Raw genomic sequence first — 19,496 nt, forward strand, 5'->3', positions numbered from 1 at the left:
GGAAGAAAAAAAAGGAGGCTGATGTATATATACTAGTGATTAACTCAGCATACAACAAAAACAGAATCCATTAACATGAGGATAGATATTGCAACTGACTATAAAATTCTAGCAAACAGAATTATGTCTTTAGGCCGTATGAGTAAGATGAACAAGATGGAGAGAGGGGAACAGGGGGAGCACTTTTAAGCTTACCAATGGCACTGGAGAAGGGATTTTCCACTGCCTCTGAGTTTGAAGGAGAGGCGAGAGATGCCGAAGCCTCCATGTTTTGGGATGACGTATTTGCACCATCAACAACAGAAGGAGAATTTTGGTTATCATTTTTCTGGATGTCAGGTCCATCACTGGCAATATTCCCCTCGTGCATTTTACTTTGGGCATATTGGCGAGAAGGAGAAGGCTTTGGAGCCTCAAAAGCCTTGGACAGCCCACCTACCCAAGACCAAACAGCATCTCTATTTTCAATAGTCCACAGAAGCTTCAGACCATAAACACATATCCGCTGACAATTGTCAGCGATAACTACATTATATCCATCATCATCACTGGGGTCAGATCTGGTATGGTCATCACTTTCATTTCCATGTTCAAACTCAGATCTTATATAACTCATCTCAAGATTTCTTTTACCTGCTTCTTGCCATTCCAGTAACCTAGAAGGATCAGCTTTTGGGTGCTGTCTGCGGATTGTGAAGCAACTAGATGACAACAAAAATCCATCATCTTGATGCCTTTCTGTAGTGTTCCTAGGAGAGCTGGTTTTTTCAGTCAGTGCCCTTTCTGTTGATGCTGACTGGGACTTTTTCCTTGTCATCTGAATTACTTTTTCCACAGTCGCACAATCCTCCTTATTTATGTAAGCTTTCGGCATGTAAAGATCAAGACCTTGATAGACAAGGTCAAGGGGGTCCCTGATGCATTCAAATGTAAAATTTTGCTTTCCCCTACCAAAGTAGAGTTCATATTGCACCTTTGTCATCTTAAATGTCAGTCCCTTTGCAGGGTCATCCTCATGTAAAGGAATATGTTTTATACACGTAGGGGTTGCCTCAACTCGAAACATAAATTCTGTGATTACCTTATCCAGCGACAGATTTCCTGATCTGGGAATCCTGGGGACCCCAAAGCGAGGCCATCTGGAAAAAGTCCGTAGTTTATGAGGAGGCAGATAATTTAAGTTCCAGAATTTGATAAGCCATGCTAGATCATGATGACCAAGATTAACTGTAGGTGAATCATACAATGCATTCTCTGATATCGATGGATTACAAGGAGCTCCATCACCACCAACCTCATCACTGGTTGAAGAGGGCTGTAACTGATCTGATGGAAGGGAAGGCCTGAGGGAGATATTCCATCTCATGGAAAGAGCAATGGATCTAAACGGATCAAAAACCTTTTCACGAAGAGTGCCTTCAATGGGAAGAGCAAATAGATAATGATTTAGCGGACTTCCAGATTCACAATCCCATTCCATTGTCACTTCAACGGTTAAAACTGGGGCTTCAAGGAAAGGTGCAGACAATCCAGACGAATGTTTCCAGGTGCAATTTTTCTGCAAGCTTTCTAAACTGCTAAGGAAAACCTTGAAATCCTTAATGGAAGCATAAATACAACCATCTGATTGCTGGATTTCAAGATAGCCTGACACGATATGAAGTTTATCCAAGTTTTCATAGGGATCAGTGGTTGCAAGAACATTCCAAATTGTCTCAGAAAAGTATAAAGTGTTCTTCCCATGGATATAGTTCCTCATTTCATCCCACCAAGGTAAGCTTTTTTCCTTTTTAGGGGGCTGGATCACAGGATTTGGATTCCTAATGCTTAAATTGGCTCTACGAAGAGCCACAGTAAAAGCATAGCTGATGTCAGTAAAAGATGGTTCATATCCAATACCAAAAGAAATTTCTCCCTTTTGGAAGTGTATTGGCAGATCACAAAAGGTTTTCATTGGTGGAGTTGTGCCAGTGGCTGAACGAAGGATGTCCACCTTCCTCCATCTTCCAATGTAGACTTCATGGTGAATTTGTGGCTGAAAACAAGTTGCCTGCAAAACAAAAAATAACATAAAAGTAAAGCAGTAATTTATTGCTTATGACCATAACTTACTAATAGAATATTCAGTATATTTTATATCAACATCCATGAACCTTCATACTGTTAGGATGTATATAGTTTGGAAGGAAATGAAATTAATGATTTGCACAGGAATTTTAAAAAAATGGGTCAGAATGAAATAAAGCCAAAATATCAGGTAATGTGAAACTGTAGCATAGAGCAGGTACATAAAAGGCATGGATACTATGTTATCAACCCTTTTACTTCTAGACTAGATGGGTGTGGATGCTTGTGAAACAAATGCTACTGTTACTAGGGCTCTGAATATTTCATTTAAGTCAAAAAATCAACCACGGTGGTCAATTGGATTGAAAATTTACAACTGCAAAACTTAAAGAGCTTAAATCAAATTACTAGCACTAAGCTCCACATAGCTACACAAGAGAGTAAAAGCACAACATTATATGGCAGACCTGTTGAGCTAGAATAAGACGTCCTTCGCATTGACCACCAGTGGCAGCAAGCAGTGGATATGTGTAGTTTCTTATCTGAGCAACGAGCGAACCTGTAAGCAAATTGATGCTGGCTCCATACAGCCTTGAAAATGGAATGTTGAGGGCACGACATACTGGATCAAGCTTCTGTAGAACTTCAATCATTCCGGCATCCCCACCTTCAATTTTTGACAGACTCAAATCTAAGTCAGTAGCAGAAATAGAGAAAAGAGAAGCTCGGGCTGTGCTAGGCCTGAAACCAGATTGGAATCCAGTTTTACATGCCCCAGATCCTTGTGACGGAACTAGGCCTTGACAGGCCCGATAATATGACCGGAATGACTGTTTATATATTTCCTCACGCAATTTCTGAATAGCTGAAGCATCACGAAGATCAATCTCTTCTTCATTAAAGTGAATCTTTCTTTCAAGAGAATCAGATGGTTCATCAGTAACATGACCTTGGCCCCTAGAAATAAGTTCATCAAGAAAATCTAACCTAACAGCTAATTCACGAGCTTCATTCTTCAAAAGCTGGTAATGCTCATCAAGCCATCCCTGTAGTGGTTCTTCCTCAATATCAGCAGTTAGTTTACGAATGGCAAACTTTATGGACCCAGTTCTGGTTGAACTGGGCTTTTTGGGTTTTGACGGCTCTTTCTTCTGAGTAAGTATGCATTTAGCTTTAGCAGAAGTCACAAGTTTCAAAACTCGAAGCATTTCTTCCAGAGAGTCATCAATTGCACGCAACTCCAATCTAAACGGCAGGCATATATGCACATCAAGGGCTTGAATTACCCAATCCCAGGTAGTTACAGTCTCAAATTTTGCATCTGATAAACTTCCCGAGGCATTGGGAATTCTTGATATCTGCATCCTACTGCTTCTAAAGACCCTAGCTTCATTTAGCTCAAGCATAAGTCCCTCAAGAAGCACTCCGATTCTAGCATTCTCCGAAAAGATGGATTGAACCTGGACAAAGGCTTCAACGCCATCTCCAACCTCAGCAGACATACTAAGCATTTCCACATCAATAGCGAAAATAGATTCACTTTTCTTCACTGGTTTTTCTAACTTTAAGGATCCCGATGACATGTTCGGCACCTTATCTTTTCTCATGTAAATACTCTCTGTGTCATCATGTCTTTGTGAGTTGTGATTTTGTGCCAGTGACTTCAAGTGTAACCCCAGTTCAACCAGTGCAATATGCACATCCGGTTCCCACCTTAAAGAGATATCTGTGGCACTGAAGAGAGAGCAGACTTGAATTTCTTTAAGTCCACCAGTCCGCCGGACAAGCTTTGCATTTTGCATGTCAAGCAAGATAACTTTTGCTCCAGGATCATTAACTTCAGGATATTCCTGATAGATAGATTTAGCTCTTTCAAGCTCCAGTTGTATAGATTTTTTCTCTTTGTTCATGGAAACATTGAAGTGATAAATATCAAGTGATACAGAATATTTCAACTTTTTATATTCTTTTGAAATTGTAGACATTATATGTGCAGTCCGTGGGCTCCCATCTGCTGAGTTACTGATTAATACTCTACCACCCTGGGATCCATAATTTACACGCTTAGGATCAGGAGTGACCATGTCCTCCAAGCTTGCATCTGCACTGATATTCAGAGAGCACCTTTCAAGACTTAGTCTTAAGAGTTGAATCCCTTTTCCAGATGGCTTGGATGATCTCACTTCTTTGCTTTGTGTTGGTTTCTTACTGGATTTAGATAATCTTTTCGCCAAGTCCTTGAACGAAAGAGCAGTAGATATCAGTGACTCAAGACGCCTGAAGGTCAAGTAAACACCCATGCCACTAACATCAGCACCAAGAACCATCTTACTATTCAAACCATCTGATGAATCCATATCTTTCTTGCCCAAGTCCAAGCTGATCTTAGCAATGTGCATCAGTGACCCTGTATTTGTTTCCACACCGAACAAGGTTTCTTTCAAGCATTCTTGATACTCATCAGACATGTGTAAGTTTAGTTCCCCTAGTTCCATATGCAATGTTGCACCCGTGCTAGATATGTTATTAGCAAATATGTGTGAAGATTGTGAGCAGCCCTGGCAGTTTCAACAAGACATTGTTAGGACAAAGTTGCAGTTATAATAACGGGAAGCAGCATGTCGGAAATTATTTGAAAACAAGAAACCAAAATTTAAATATCACCATAATCCCACATTCCCATAAAAACAAAAATCTACATGTCCCTACCTAATGCTGCAATGTTATGGTTCTCAGCAACAAACACGGATAATAATTGGGTTGATAGTATTTTATGCCCCCATCTTTCTGGATATTCTAGAAAGGTTAGAGTCCAAAATTGGTCCCTTACATATGCCCAATAAACTTTTTAGTCTCACACTATCCTAGACAATATGTTGTTGTCCATATTTTATGGATTCATCAAATATTAACGGTCAATTGCATTTTAACCTGATTAATGAGTCAGTGTATAGGACCAATCAGGTTTTTTGTACAAATGTGTTTGACCAATTTTGGCCTTTCGTTTGATTCACTCATAATCCGTTCAAAGCGCGGTTGACCATTAATTTTTTACAAAACCGATAAATATAGACCAAAACATATTGTTTAGGACCATAAGCTAAAACACTTAATGTGCAATACCAAAAAGTATCTTTGGCCTTCAGTCTTCTAGAAAATGTCTCGACTTCCATTTTTTATAAATGTCCCCAACTTTCGACGTTTTGCATAAAATGCCCCACCATACTAAATTCAATGATGGAAAGTTTATTCATCTCGTCCGAGTTATGGTGGAAACTTTTCCCGCCTTAACATATACTCTATCCGTCCCATAAAAATATGTGCATTTGTAATGATACAGGAATTAATGCGCAATTGGTAAACTAAGAGAGATGAAGAGAAGGAGAGTTAAAATACTGTTAGTTAGTGGGATCCACATTATTGTTAGTGTTTAATGAGTTGCAATAGTTGGCCGTAGTGGTAAACGTTGTAAATAACTTGATGTATAGGTAATGAGTTGGGGCCAATTTTCCATAAATGGAAATGCCCATATTTTTATGGGACAGACGGAAATGGAAAGTGCACACATTTTTATGGGACGGAGGGAGTAAACGATGTCGTTTTAGCTAATATAAGAACGATTAATAGTTTTTGTGTCCACAACTTTAAGCGTATTCTAAAAAATGTCCTCAATTATTGCTTTTTCTTCGAAGTTGAGGACATTTTCTAGAATACACTAACAATCGGGAACTCAAAACACTGTTAGCCCATTCATTTTTTTTTTCTAAAGCAATGATTCATGTGTTGAAGTGTAAAAAAAGAAAATTTTATCTCAAACACAGGATGTCTTGGGGACCCCTACATGAGTCAAAAGGTGACATGCAACAGTGCCCAACAGCTGAGGTATTTGATATACAACTCTCTTAAGTTGGCATTTGCCGAAACTATAGTAAGCTACGGTGATAACTTAAGGACAAGCATAGCCTAGCTTGCTTACCCTTTAATATTTCAATAATACTCCCGCCGTCCCAAGGAAGATGACCCCTTCCTTGGGTGGCACGGAATTTTATACTAACTTTATTTTGTGTAAATGGAGAGAATAAAGTAAGAGAGATGGAATAAAATAGAGAAAAAGGTGTTTTTAGTTTTAGTAATGGGTCATCTTGGTCAGACAAACCAAAAAGGAAAATGTCATCTTTAGTGGGACGGAGGGAGTATATTGTATTGATGCTTCTGATGTACTCCCTCCGTCCCACATTTGTAGTAACATTTAGTTATGGCACGGGTTTTAAGGAATTGGTGGAGTGTGTAATTAATGAAGTGAGATGTGGAGTGTGTAATAAATGAAATGAGATGGTGGAGTGAGATGATGGAGTGTGTAATAAATGAAGTGAGTTGGTTGAAGGTGGGTCCCTCTTTGACTTTTTGGTTTTTTATTTTTGTTTTGATTTATTTTAATATAAATAATGACATTTGGGTGTAATTTTAGTGAATAATGGGGTAAAATTTTATGTGCAAATATGATAAATTCTAAATGTTACTCCAAATGTGAGACGGACTTTTATGGCAAAATGTTACTACAAATTTGGGACGGAGGGAGTAGTTTGGAATATTTCCTGTTTAAGAAAGGGCAACATTTATTTATTGCTAAAAAATTCTTCTTTCTTTATCTTGTTCACTATTGTTGTTCAATCTACTAGTGTATACATATTTAACACGCTTGCACGCCGCACACATAAAAGTAAGACAAGAAATTTACACAAACATTTGCACATAGATAAATGCGTATATAGGACGGGATGCGGGATAAAGATACATTGGAAGAGGTAGTGGCAACAGATGAAAAGAGGCATGTTCACAAATAAAACGATGTAAGGAGGAATGTGAGTGGGTCTTGTTTCAATCTAAAGGAAATTAGGTCATTTAGATGCTACACTATCAGGGTAGAGGTTGCATGACACTAAATTTCAAGTTAAGACTAGTTTATATGCTAAATTATCAAGTAGAGATAAAGGCAACACGATAATGCAAGTAATACAAATAATTTTGTCACGTGCAAGCAAGTTGGCTATTTTGTCGAACACAAACAATTGATCACCTAACAAAAAACTAGGAAGGCCGACCAACTTACATGCAACCGTGGAAAAATCATAGAACATATACAAGATGCTCAAATTTTGCTTCACATCATTCATTTTGCATCAGTAGCAAAAATACGTGATTAAAAAACAAATCAGAACAAAACGATGAACCAAGAAAGAAAACTGAAAATATAGTACTCTCTCCATCCTAATAAAGTTGAGGCGTTTTGGGCACGAGATTTAAGAAATTGATGTTTAAAGATTAAAGTGGAAAGAGAATAAAATTTTGGGCAAAAATGGAAACGACTCAACTACCATGGGACGGCCTGAAAAGGAATGCGACTCAACTATCTTGCAACTATCTTAGGACGGAGGGAGTACTAGATTATGAAAAATAGCAGGACCAAAAGAGCTGCTCATGGATAAAAGCAAAAACTCATGATAGGAATATAGGCATGAGTAGTTCATCATGGGGTAGGTGCTTACATGGTACAGTGGACACCCGCTCAAGTTATAAAGCACAACAGTCATCTCCGGAGCTGACAGAGTGCATGTCCACATAATTGTTTTCTGTCCAGATGAATGTGATTTCTCTTTGGCGGGGCTTTTTTCTAGTACTTCCTTTTTTTGCTTCTTCGGAAGACTGATGGACATCCATGGCTCTAACCTGTTCAAAAGTAAGTTGCACTGTGTGCCTCCAAGCTTAACATCAATTTCAGATCTGATAGGGCTGTTAGGCTGCAGCAGACAGCACAAATCAACAGAATGATGAGAAGCAAAAGAAAAATATCTTTTCAAAAGACATTAAAGAAATGAATAAGGGATTAACATTATTGTGCAGATAATATTTCCAAGATGTCAACAAACCACTCAATGTGTAATGTAAGAAAGAAGTGTCATGCTACCAGTTAACTCTAGTATTCAATGTTTATGCAATAATTGTTAGAGGTGTTAAGATGATGTACGCTGGAAGACAGAGAAATATTCAGTCAAGTGTTTATATAATAATTGAGTGATATCCTTCAAAGAATACCACGGAAATACTGTCAAAATGACAACTCGATAATCTAACTCATTCCTTCAAAACCTCAAGGGTTTATATAGATCCTTTCATCAACTATTGATTAACTAATAATTAAAAGCAATAAAATGGGTAATTGCTGATTCGGTTGTTGTTCAGCCTTCCTTCTTCCATCTTTATTTATTCTTTCATGCCCTTTCCCATCCCCACCTTTACTACTCTTTTATTATGATAGATCATGGACGGCCTCTCTAATAATTGCCACGTTGTGATGAGTATCAATGATTGAGTAAGATTATAGTATAACATCATACTCAGCTTTGATTGGAACAAAGAAACCGGTCTCTGGAACTAATATAATTATGAAATATCTAATTTTCTTCAAGCATATACATTTGCCCACATGCTTCATGCCACTGCTGTTCAGTGAAGCTCTTTTAGGATAAGCATTTTGACAACGGATATTTCTTAGATCTTTATATACAGACTACAGTAGAGAGTTCTTGTCTTAGTTGACTAATGCTTCAGACACTTCATGAGTAATAAATTGATTTTAGTAGGATTCCTCAGATTTTTTTTTTAAGTGAGATATCTAGAGCTAGATAAAATTAAGGTATGTTTTATTCAAGACTTGAGTTTAGTGAATAAATTGAAGATTTGAATTTCTGCTCGATCATACAAATAGAAGTTACCCTGAATTGCATTTCTCTTTAGTATCTTCAGTGATACTCTCAGACTTCTGGGAGTATAAAAGTAAATTTTCTCTTTGGAATCTACTTTGCATGTGCCTAAAGAGTGCCTCCAAGCTTAATCATACATGTCTTATTTGTTCAATGGTACTTCATCATACATAGATTAATCGAGTATTGTAAAGCAAATATCTAAAATGCATTCAGTTTGACAAGACAGATGATAGCCTGCAGTTTGAGAATGATCATACCAGTAGTGGTATGTAGGCAGAGGAAACAACATCAAGTTTCAGTATTTCCACAATAGAGATGCCAGTTTCTCTAAGCAGCTATGATAAGTAGATCATGTCAGTATAAAGAGGAGATATATTATAGAAATTCAGGGGTGGAAGTCGTATGCACTTACATATATCTCACTGAATTCCATCTGAACATCAAGTCTCACACTTTCCCCCAGATCTTCCACAGATTGAGATTTCATGCACTTCAAATGGATTCCCCTAATGCTATTCTCAACCAAAAGCCCGTAACATCGATGTCCAATCTTTACATCAAGTTTAGGCAGAGTGAAGGTGGCCTATTAAAAAAATCACCCATGCATCAATTACTCATTCAACATTATCTAAAGAAGCCTACCATTCGAAGAACATGACCCCGCGTCTCAAGAAAAATTGAAGAAAACATTTTTTAACTAAGAGACCCTTGATAAAGCTAACGGTTTATCATCAGTTTCCCAATGATGGTCCAGTATAGCTTATGTAAGAATAAACAAAAATAGTATTTCCACTCTTCAGAAATGTAAGCTTGATATAATAGAGAATATTGTGCAAGGAACAATGACAAGGAAAACATTATCAAAGCAGTTGAAAAGTAAACCTTTTCAGGTATTGTGGAGCTGTACTTGCATACAGCAGGAACTTTTTCGCCCGGTTGTGTTTCATCAGATCCAGATTCGTTGTTCACTTGTGCAACTTCTTGGGGCAGGTCAGGCACTGTGTCAGCCAAATTCTTTTCCTTGGGCAGCAAATCCTCATTTAAATTTACTCGGACTTCCCCACTAGTAATATCCAAATTCTTAATAAGTACCCCTGCTTCCCTGCACCAACAGATAAAAGAGAGTTTGAATTTTTATTATATTCAGTTACAAATTCCAATCCAACAAAATTTCCATGCAGACCACCTTTCTGTATTTGGAACTGTGAAATATATTAATGTCATCATTGTGAGTACTCAGTAAAAAAGGACTGTTTCCGCCACGTAAAAGAGTTTAAAAAAATTAAATAAGTAATGAAAATCAAGAAAGAACACGTCATGCTATTAAGCAAAAACCACAAAAACATAAGAAAATTAAATGACACGCCCTAAACTGACACAGAAACTGGAAAGGTGATTGGTCAAAAAATGAATATATATTTCATTCCGTTCTTCATTTCGTAGACATACCAAGTGTAAATCGATATAGTTAAGGTCATTGGCATACGAAATACTAGATTGCTGAAATAGAAACTACTCTAAGAGGTCCACAGGAAATGCAGACCTACTATTCCAAAGATGTTCGATATGAAGTAAATAAGACAGTGGAAATTGTGAACAATAGCCACTTTGCATAGGAAAGCCACAACTGTATAACATGTATATTCCGTCCACTTTTATAGTGATTTAAGTGAATAGAGAAATTTACACTTTTAGTTAAAAGATTAATTTTATATTGACTTATGGAATTTCTATTTACCAACAAATCAGAAAAAATGAAATTACGAATTGATATTATAATTTAGTTTCTCAACCATGTTCAATATTATAACAGATTCATTTGTAAGAGACCTCTAGATTCGAGCTTTCATTTCATTCTTCATGTGACCTTCACTTCTCAATGAACTAGCTTCAAGAAATCCAATGAAACAATCACCCACCTAATCCATCTAAAATTCTTAGTGATTCTGGCTGTCAAATACAACAATGACTCATCCTGATTCTGGCCATGGAAATCTAGGTTGTGCACAATTTTGCATCATCCTCTTGCCCCAAACTCGACATACTATTGCTCAACTGCTGGCAAGAAAGAATAGGATGGCAGAGACGACGGTGTGGTGGCAGGGAGCCCAGAGACGAAGTGAGTCACGATGAGACGCGAGGTGCAAGGAGCTTCAATCTTTTGTAGTAGTAATTTTTCAATAATACAGAAGCTTATTTTGGAAAGATTGGCTATAAATCATACTCCTTCCGTCCCAACTAAGTTGAGGCATTTCTTTTGGGCACGGAGATTAAGAAATTGTGTAAATGGGTTAAATGAAGATAAGATAAAATAGGAGAGGGAATTAAGTAGGAAAGATAAGAGAGAGTAAAGTAGGAGAATGATTTCAGTAAGAGTGATAAAATGTTTTGTTTTCCACGAGCCGATGAAAACACTTTGAAAAACATAGCAAACCTACTAAGTTTCGACACTTGAATCCTTGACTTTAAGTAGGCAAAGTCCTGAACCCAAACTCAGGTTGCTAGTAATTTCTATCACAAAAAAAGGCCTTCAAATCTTTGTTGTATGAGGTTTACCAGGCAATTCTGAACTTAACTTTATCACAGTCCTTCTTTAAAGATTTCTCTGTCATCAAAGATTCTCCTATTCCTTTCTAACCACTGTAACAACTACACAGTCTACACTTGGCCTCTTATATAGATCAAACTCCCGAGATTAGACAAAGATAAATAATTGATCAAGCGTGGCAGAATCCACTCTATGCCTATTGAATTATCTTTGTGTAAAGCATCACAAGTGAGCAGCTTCCTGCTTCCCCAAAACCAATAGCCACGAAAAGACCTAAACTTTTTGAGGCTTGGATATTTCCAGATTGCTTATAAGAAAGGGAAATGGAAAAATAGAATCCACAGATAGAACAGTTCCAAACTTGCAAGTAACATACCAGATGGATCCAAAACCCATCCCTTAGCACACTTGCATCATCCAAATCCTCTATAAGATGAACCCCTTCCAAAAGGTTAAGCAAAAAGCACAATCTTGCAATTTCCAAAATCTTCAAGATCAATGAAATAGATGCAAATCTCAAGAAGTAAAAGAGCAGGGAAGGGAATCAGAATCATGGAGACAAAGGAAGCAATGGGTTTATGATGGAATGAAGAAATACGATGGAACAGCGAAGATAACAACTTGTTTGATACCAATGTAAGGTTATTCAACTCCCTTTTAACCTCTTTCTTAAATCTAATTGTCAACTCTTTCCACAAGTAAAATATCAAGAGATTGTTTGATACTGGCTGCACCATCCTGTGGTGCATTGCTCTTGTTGCTGAAAAGGATTTGCTGATAAGTTATAATCTTCCTATTCAGCACATTCTGTCCGGCAATCAGCACATTACTTCCCCATATCACTAAAAATGTGATCAATCAAAGTCTCACTGATATGATAGTTGTGTTCCCAAGATTCCTCAGGATGCCATAACAGAAAAAACAAAACCTAAAGATTTCTAAAAGAAGCTTCACAGTTATGATGCATCACCTGTATTTAGTATATTTAATATAAATGGATAACATAGCACCACTTCTATGTAATTTGTTCAGAGTGTAAAGGCAAAAAAGTGGAGAGGGTCAAATATTATTTTTCTGCACTAATATCTCTTACCAAATTGGAAACGTAAATTTAAGGAATTCAAGACAAACACAAAAAATTGTCTGGTACTTTTAGTTTTATTCCTCTGGCCTTGTAAACTAACTTAAGAGACTAGCCTGTTCTCCAATATTAAAGAGAAGGATCCTCTGTGTTTGTCTTCAAAGAGGATGAGTACAAATAGATATTCATTGATCATTTTTGTACGGCTACCTCAAGCTAGGTGCAGTTTGTTGCGAGTGTAGAGTTCAAAAGGGGAAGGAGATGAACAAAAGAAGATGCCCAGCAGCACATGCATGACAAGCAATCCCAAACACACAAAAAAAAAAAAAAAACATGCATATTCATCATGATACAGAAAACTATTCTAATTACAAAAGAAGATCGCTAAAAAAGTGCAGTGAAGCTAAAATTAGAAAATACCAAAAACATTAGCATGTAGAAGACGTGGTTATATCCACCAGAAAGTTTCCAATAATCATTCGGAAGCAGTCAAGAAACAAGACGGACCTGTTATGGCCCAACTCACACAGGAGAGAGAATTCTTCACAGCTGAAAGGAGCACAAACCCCATCCATCAACTGGTTAGCAGAGGAAGATTCACCAGAGACCACTGTCTGGTCAGATGCCACACGTGATTCACCAAGGTGAACAGTAATGGGAAAAAGCAGTAGCTTTACAAACAACCCTGCCTCAGATCCACCATCTTTAGATATGTCAACTCGCAGTTCTTTAATATCCAAAGTAGCTTTTGGTGTCTGCAATATCAAGTATAGAGTTTAAGGTAGTTGGGTGTGGTGAGTATCGAGTAATGCTAGAAACTGTCTCGATACCATATAAACGTATAACACAAACTTCTGAATATCCTAGAAAACAGCAGATGGTGACAAGCATATAGCATTGATTTTATTCCAGAACAATCAATCATCCATGTATCTTAGCTTCCCCAAGCAAACATCAAAATATCTATACACTTTACATATGTCCCAATTTTAGTAAAGTTTCAAGCCAGCATACTGTTCACAGAATGTGAGAAGCAGATGATATGCTTCCAGAAGAAATCTATGAATTTGTTGTGAATCATACAAAATTGGTTCATTCTTTTTGCTCTGATACATAGTAAGACCTTTGTTTGGGTCAGAATCCTACTAAGGGGTCCACTAGAGATCAGAAATTGTTGAAGACACAACAAATTCTTTCCTTTGTTCTTCCAGTTGAACAGAAAATAAAGAACTAGTTAATATATTCAAGATAATCAATATATTTACAAAATACTCTTATTTCACCACTTCCGGGTTTTATAGGGTTTTGGAGGAAACAGATTGTTTTTTTGTATTCCTTCTTTTTTATTTTTTGAGAGAAGAACAAACTTTATTTATGATAGAACAAGCATTAAAAGGGACCAGATTTTATAACAGTGGACAGTTTAAACCAAAGATACATCTCTGGTCTTTAACTAAATCTAACACTAGGAATCTTTAAATTATTCATGATAAGAGAATAGAGATCCATCATCTAGCCGGAGCTTTTTCTTTTTTCCACATAAGAGAAAAGCAAACTTCATAACTGAAGATAAAAGGGCAGCACAGACATCATCCAATCTAGAAAATACAACATCACTCTCCAAATAATCATATACTACTTGGTATCTTTAAGGTTAAAACTAAACAGGATTTGATACCCACCAAACTAAGGAACAAGCACAAACACTGGAATAATGACTGACCATAAGACTTATAATCTTACTGCTAACAAAAAATCTAAAATGAACCTAAAGTTAATATGTCCCGAGCATCTGGTAAGCATACCTACCACTCCTCAACGATTCTTGGATTCCTTTCAACATATTGGTCAACACAAAGTCGGGACTAATCGGAAAGGAAGCGAGTTTGCATTGCCAAACTTTACCATTTTTCAATAGCTTAACCAAAGTATAATTTCCTATTCTGTGTGAATCATTATCTTGCGTGCAAGCTATTTTATAAGGCTTGAGTTTGTCTGGATCATTACATTTTATTTATCTTTAGGTAATTCTCAGATATCAATGCTAACAAAAATATAAAGAGTTCCTATCCTACTAAAGGTTGTTCTTGCATAATCTCAGTTTGTGGTTTTTACTATCCCATTGACCACCATCTCCATCATCTTTGACCTGAATACAAGTGTATTGTGAGTTCAAATTATGTTTGATGTGGATAGCTTCTTCGCCAAGGTGAAAAAACAAGGATATAAGGAATTAGGTTTGAGGCAAGGACAAAAGGACAATTTCATCTTTTGACTACTATTGATATTAATTTCTAAGAATCTTTTCATGCACAGAGAAAAAGAAGCAGTATTCGCATGTTTCTGGAAAAAATAAATGGTGACGCAAAACTCAGACTAAGTGGAAATAGTAATTTAAACTGGACTCCACTTACCTTCAATACCAAATCGGAAATATAAACCGACAAAAACCTTGCCATGTTAACCAAAACCATCCACTTCCCACGACCTGAGCTGCGAGATTTCCTTGATCTGGCTTTCTGAGGACTTTTCTTTGAAGATCTAATGACAATTTCTAAATCACATATTAACACCTGCAGTTTTGGATCTCTTGATATGAAGCCTACCCCAAGTTTAACCAAGGATTGCCGTAAGCTGAGTCTGATCTCACCAACAGAGATAGATTCAACAGCACCCTGTAGTCATCAGATCCACCAAATATGTAAAAATACAATGTTTGCATGAACTGTTCATGCTAATTGCTAAGTGTGACAATAATATTTTCCTAAAATCGGAGATTTCTTTTCTGAGATTAATCAGGATACTTTTCTGAGATTAATCAGGATAAGATTTCTAAGTATGTATGGCTAGGACCATCAGCTCTTGCTTTACATGTCAAAAGGATATAAGCACTTTGATCTGTTGCCCTTTACAAAGCTTCGAAGTAGGCTAGCATGTTCGGAAAATAAATACCTTATTGAATTTCAGAACAACATCTCTCAAACATTTCCATCCACCGATCCGAAATCCAATTGAAGCTCCCATAACTCGACTTAATATCCATGCCAGCAACCTGGAAGCAAACCTGGAAGAAGGATCATCATTATTCGTTAAACAGATCCTTTGAGTCATGAGCAATTACTGATAGATTAATAAACAGAAATTTCAAAAGGGGTTTCTTGCCCATATGCACAACAGAAAGAGCGAAAAGACAAAATAAAGATTATGTTCATGAAATCAAAATAGGCAGCAAAAGTCTAAAAGCAAAATGGATAGCGATGCAAATTATTCCAAAATGTTTAACTTTCCACAATGCAAATTATTCTGCGATATTCGACAATGTTTATTTTCCCCATTATAGACCTCCAAAAAAAGTTTATCTAGTGTCAAGAACTTATTTAAATTATTGTTTCTTTTATAAGAAACTAAAATTTTATCAAGCAATCTATGTGTTTAAGTCATTACAACAGCTTCTAAAAACTTATATCAAGAATTATTACAGCAAACCTCACATATTTGATGGAGCAAATGCTTATGATTCAACAATGAGACTTTACAGATGTGAGCTTCTCATAAGGTACATGAAATGCAGAAGATAACTTTGTGCTGAGTCAAATAAAATGTTTGTAAAGGTGGGTTGATGATATATTTGCTCTTTATTTCCACTGATTTGGCAAGTATTCTGGGCCAAAGTAGCCAGATTAAGTTGTAGTGAATTTGGACGACCAGATACATGAAGTTCTCAACACCTCTCATGAACGAAAGTAATCAAGTTGAGTGAAAAATAAAAAGAAGTTGAGACAAATCCATAAGAACTGACAGTGGTCAGAGCTTGAGACAAAAGCTTATTCTAAATATCAATATCTCTGGGATGAGCAGATTTGATGCATAAACCACCTTCCCTTGAGACTATTTCTGTTCAAAGGTCTCAACATGGATTAAGGGCATATGTATTTCTTGATATAGGACTCAACGGGTTCTGAAACGACTCCATTAAATAAAAACAGAGTCACCATAGATCTTACGCCATGCCCACCATAAAACTCATTACATTTATTTGAAGGTTCTTCCCCAAGCGCCTACAACTTACCAGAAATAACATAGAAAAAGAATAGGCCAAAAGGTACCCATAAAATGGTATGGTACATTCTTCAATGAATAATTTTCATTTCTGCATGTTACTACAATTAGTTGATGACATAGATATATGAAAGTTAACTAATAAAAAGTTTTATGCCAATAGGTTTTGCATTCCAAGCATTTAAGCTCCACCTTCAGGATCCAATGCGAAGACACAAGGGACAAGTCATAAGGCATACTAGAAGTGAACCTGAGAGTCAAAAATTTTATAGCAGATAATATGTCCAGTTGCTACAAAATTATGTTGCGCACAGGTTCAGCTAAAACGACTACCACTTCATCCCACAGAACCGAGACACAAAATGAAAAATCGAACTAAGGTGATATCAGCACGGAATTCATGTTTATTTTAGTTCGCTAAAAAGTTGGAAAACAAAGGCACAGCAAGCGAAACTCGATATCCCCTAATTCAACAACACGAATCTCATTGCTCGAATCGCAAAAGGGAATTAGCTTAGTTTCAACGTGATCATCAACGACATCGAGAGAGGTGATAAATAAAAAAATGAGAAGTGGCAGCGTACATGAATACAATCCATAGTAGGACGGAGACGACGAGGAATCCGGATAGGAACTTGGCCGGAGAGGCCTCCATTTATCCCAATCGAATTCGGCCGCGGATCCTCCCCAATTTGTGGCCTACGCAGCCGCGGTGCATGCCTTCATATGTGTACCGAATCGGAAACGATTGCGAGAGCAGTAGCTGAAGGATCAAGCATTTAATTTGGCGGAATAATATCAAAGTCTAGGGAGATAGAAGGTGGGGGAGAGATGTGGGGAGCACTGACCGTAGGAGAGAGAAAATGAAAAAACATTTTATATTATAGTAATGGGGAAGTGGTGCAGGAAGGATTCGATCCGCGAAGTATGGTCTGAATAATGATGGACAGGTAAAACTAGAGAGTACAGGAGGAGAACAATGAGCTCGGATCCAATACGGATGGATGTACGGCAAGCTACTCCTTCTTCATTTTGATTTGGGTCTACCAGATAGTTATATAATCCATCAGTATCCATAAAAAATAGGTCTATAAACGGATCACATGAGTTTTAATAAGAAATTGTAAAATAAAAGAATGGATGAAGTATATGGAAAAAAAATAAAAGAATGGATAAAGTATATTAGAGAGGAAAAAATGTAAGTATTAAAGATAAACTTTGAGTACGACTATTTTTATGGATATCCCAAGATAAAATATTTTTATAAACAAAGGGATATGGTAGTATCCATTTTAATATGCAGCCAAATTAGTCTATATCTATATCCATGGACAATGTGATTAGGGCCATCAGTATGGATATTTGTGGATATCCGATTTGAAATTTTGGGTATTCGAACTTGAAAATACTGATTTTTCATACTCGATATTTGAACCTGATTCTATTTTGGATACCTGGATATCAAATTCGGATATCCAGTCCCAAATTATTAGTATCTAATAGTACTTGATAAAATAAATTCCAACTAAGATTACAAATTTCCAACTTGTTATAAAGTTAAATTTCAAAATATGTCTACTAATTACACAACATTCAAGGCCAAAATGTATCATAAGAATTAATCTTACCAATAAGTGTTCAATTAAATTTCATATATACATACACATGTTTACATTAATCATTGGGAGTGAGGCTATACGTATTTTGCCAAATTTATTGTAACTGTGATTTCAAATAAAATTGAATTAAAAATTAATTGGTCAAAATTGGATAATATTCGATGCAGGATCGAGTAATCAATTACTCAAGAAAATATGAAATTATCCTACCTGAATAAGTACCCAATATTCAAAAAATACCTGAAAAAAATATGGTCAAATCAGGAATACTCAATACCTGATATCCCAATTGACAACTCTAAATGTGATGTACAATTAACACATATTACCCGTCTTAAGTAAATAGAGACTTTCGAACGGACATGAATTTTAATAAAAAACATTACTCCCTCACTCCTGAAAATATGAAATATATTTCCTTATTAGTCCATTATTGAAAAAGATGAGTTTTATAATTTTAGAATAATTAAACAACACATTACTCATATACATCGCTTTATTTACAACTTATATCATTACATTGTACTACTAAAGACGTGGTGCCCCACTCTCGACTAACACTACCATTTTTTTCTCTTTCTTTTTCAATTAAGCTGCGTCGAACCAAATGTTCGTACTTTTCAAGGACGGAGAGGATAATAAGTATGAGAGATAAAAATAAAAATGGTATCGAATCAAAGTATTGTTAACAGAAAATATTTCCACCAAAAAACTGAATTAAAAATAAAACTCAATTTGGATAATTGTATAAAACCATATAGTATCTTTTATCTTGCATAAACATAGAAGAAAATATAACACATGAATGAACCAAGTTATTTACGTTTATCATTTGATTCATATACTATAAACATATCAACTTCCCTAAAAAATTCCCCAAAAAGCAAAAAATAGAGATTTGAGCACGAGTTTGAACAATGAAACATTGCTCAGCAAATGTCGACAACAACAACAGCAAAAAAACCTTCCTATCTTCCCCTAATAAATAAATAAAACAGTGATTTATTTTTTAATATTATAAAACTTGCGCAAACAACATCATGGGGATGTAGCTCAGATGGTAGAGCGCTCGCTTAGCATGCGAGAGGTACGGGGATCGATACCCCGCATCTCCACAATTTTTATAAGGGTTTAGCCTTATCCTTCTAAGTATTTTTTACAAAAAGTTCAATTCATACATTCATATTTCTACTATTAATTTGATTAAATCCAGCTCATTTAGTTAAATTCATACATTTATATTTCTACTATTAATTTGTCTCAAATCCTGCTCATTTAATTTAGATGCTCGTAAGCCCATCTCCAACCATTTATGCCAAATTCAAACCTATTTTTGAGTATATGTCACACCAAAAAGT

The 19,496-nt window shown here is 36.3% G+C and overlaps 1 protein-coding gene and 1 non-coding gene across 3 annotated transcripts in view; one reads left to right on the forward strand and one right to left on the reverse strand.

Annotated features, from left to right (window-relative positions):
- The window catches only part of SAB (HYPERSENSITIVE TO PI STARVATION 4), a 29,029-nt gene extending 11,511 nt beyond the window's left edge, over positions 1-17,518 (reverse strand). The window contains exons 1-10 of one of the 2 annotated variants that reach the window (XM_048106286.2): positions 17,104-17,518; positions 15,413-15,524; positions 14,875-15,135; positions 12,968-13,215; positions 9,714-9,933; positions 9,244-9,414; positions 9,089-9,166; positions 7,614-7,865; positions 2,535-4,625; positions 196-2,050 (exon numbers count right to left, since the gene is read on the reverse strand). In XM_048106286.2, coding sequence (XP_047962243.1) covers positions 196-2,050; positions 2,535-4,625; positions 7,614-7,865; positions 9,089-9,166; positions 9,244-9,414; positions 9,714-9,933; positions 12,968-13,215; positions 14,875-15,135; positions 15,413-15,524; positions 17,104-17,174 — 5,359 coding nt within the window. In that variant the 5' untranslated portion in view covers positions 17,175-17,518. The remainder of the gene's footprint in view (positions 1-195; positions 2,051-2,534; positions 4,626-7,613; positions 7,866-9,088; positions 9,167-9,243; positions 9,415-9,713; positions 9,934-12,967; positions 13,216-14,874; positions 15,136-15,412; positions 15,525-17,103) is intronic. The other variant, XM_089060093.1, reaches the window with a different exon arrangement.
- Positions 17,519-19,180: 1,662 nt separating this feature from the next.
- Positions 19,181-19,253, forward strand: TRNAA-AGC (transfer RNA alanine (anticodon AGC)). The gene has a single exon. It is a non-coding gene; the product is annotated as a tRNA-Ala (tRNA).
- The last annotated feature ends 243 nt before the right edge of the window (positions 19,254-19,496 follow it).

This window comes from Salvia hispanica, chromosome 6 (genome assembly GCF_029641045.1).
Source record: "Salvia hispanica isolate PSC_SH4W2 chromosome 6, Shi_PSC_v1, whole genome shotgun sequence".
Taxonomy (NCBI): Eukaryota; Viridiplantae; Streptophyta; class Magnoliopsida; order Lamiales; family Lamiaceae; genus Salvia; species Salvia hispanica.